This window comes from Perkinsus marinus, assembly GCF_000006405.1.
Source record: "Perkinsus marinus ATCC 50983 genomic scaffold scf_1104296937128, whole genome shotgun sequence".
Lineage (NCBI taxonomy): Eukaryota > Perkinsozoa > Perkinsida > Perkinsidae > Perkinsus > Perkinsus marinus.
This window is the reverse complement of record NW_003213895.1, coordinates 1-1,617: the sequence shown is the minus strand read 5'-3', so window position 1 is coordinate 1,617 and position 1,617 is coordinate 1. Positions and strand designations below refer to the sequence as shown.

At 51.1% G+C, this 1,617-nt stretch overlaps 2 protein-coding genes across 2 annotated transcripts; one reads left to right on the top strand and one right to left on the bottom strand.

The window, feature by feature from the left end:
- Positions 1–229: 229 nt before the first annotated feature.
- Positions 230–684, bottom strand: Pmar_PMAR026450 (cytochrome c oxidase assembly protein cox15, putative; the record flags this gene model as incomplete). Its single annotated transcript, XM_002783323.1, has 3 exons — positions 230–316; positions 356–429; positions 495–684. Coding segments are annotated over 3 exons (351 nt in total), but the record flags the coding sequence as incomplete, so codon positions are not given.
- A 417-nt stretch (positions 685–1,101) lies between these two features.
- On the top strand, positions 1,102–1,601 carry Pmar_PMAR026449 (alpha tubulin, putative; the record flags this gene model as incomplete). Its single annotated transcript, XM_002783322.1, has 1 exon — positions 1,102–1,601. A coding segment is annotated over one exon (500 nt), but the record flags the coding sequence as incomplete, so codon positions are not given.
- Between the last annotated feature and the right edge of the window lie 16 nt (positions 1,602–1,617).

Sequence of the window (1,617 nt, the reverse complement as noted above, 5' to 3'; positions counted from 1 at the left end):
GGTCCCCAAGGGCCACTTAATGACTCTGCTCAGTGATAGGAAATAAAGGCACTCGACGAATATCCCGATACTGCAGCGGTCTGTTGGACTTGATCAAGCTGTTAGCGTACCTCTTCCGAGCATTCTATGAAACCACTCGATAAGGTATATCTCTTTGAACTCATCAACTGTCATTGTGTTCTGAAGAATCGCAGGTCCTACTGTCGAAGAGGCTGCGATATGACATCACCTTGTGGATTCGCTGGTACTCAGGAAATTCTTGGTAGCGGAGGAATTCATGCTCCCAAGCCTCGGGAGTATTAGGTGGGAGCGATCCCTAATGAGAGCTCAATAGAGGAGGCTATGCGCAGGCTACTTGGAATTTCCAGTTGGTCATCGAGAGGCCAGCACCAGACAATCTGGTATATCCTCCGACCAGCACCATGCCAGCTAAGAGTCCCGAAGTCCCAAGGAGCCAATATCCTAACGATTAAGCGTAAATCTTATGTTGATACCTCGGCTGGGGTCTTGGAAACTACCGACGGGTTTTTCCCATCCAACTTTCACCCAAGGCCTCAAGGCCGCCTTCATGCCTCCGCGTGCTCCACCCTCTGATAAGGTTTTACTCAGAGGTTCAGTGATGCCGGTGGATGAGCAGAAGTGTCGTGAGGAGCGGAGCGAGACTCGCCTTAGTAGGTTTTGCATTCTGCAACTAGGGAGGGTATTCAGCAACGACTTTAGAACGGGCTTACAACGTCAAGTCGGTTGGCCCAACGAGCGGGCGTACGCGATATCGAAAGCGCATGATAGATCTCGCTCGCCATCTATTATAACGCCCATAATTACGCTCGCTCGCCCCAAAATGGGAACCGTTTCGGTCGCTGGAATGTTGGCATTGAGTGAGCTTGCTGCATAAGACTACACAGCACGAGGCTCGTCTGAAGTTCTTAAGCATCAGTAGTATCCGACTATACACTTTGTAGCTCTTTACTAGGTATTGGCTCTCAAGATGAGGCTGTATAGGTGGTGATGACTTGGGGGTGGATGTTCGAGCTCAAGTAATTCTACACTGCTTTCAGAATCCTTTTGTCGCTACTTCAGCGCTTTCCCTAGTCCTCCAATATGCGTGAAGCTATCTGCATCCACGTCGGTCAGGGTGGTCTTCAGGTTGGTAATGCCTGTTGGGAGCTCTTCTGCCTCGAGCACGGCATTCAGCCTGATGGACAAATGCCTTCTGATAAGACCATCGGTGGTGGTGATGACGCCTTCAACACTTTCTTCTCGGAGACTGGTGCCGGCAAGCATGTCCCGCGATGCGTCTTCGTTGATCTCGAGCCCACTGTTATTGATGAGGTTCGAACCGGCACCTACAGGCAACTCTTCCATCCTGAGCAACTCATCTCTGGTAAGGAGGACGCTGCTAACAACTTCGCCCGCGGTCACTACACCATTGGCAAGGAGATTGTCGATCTCTGTCTCGACCGTATCCGTAAGCTTGCTGACAACTGCACTGGTCTGCAGGGCTTCCTCGTGTTCAATGCTTGCGGTGGTGGTACCGGTTCTGGCTTGGGCTGTCTCATTCTTGAGCGCCTCAGTGTCGACTATGGCAAGAAATCGAAGCTGTCTTTCACTATCTGG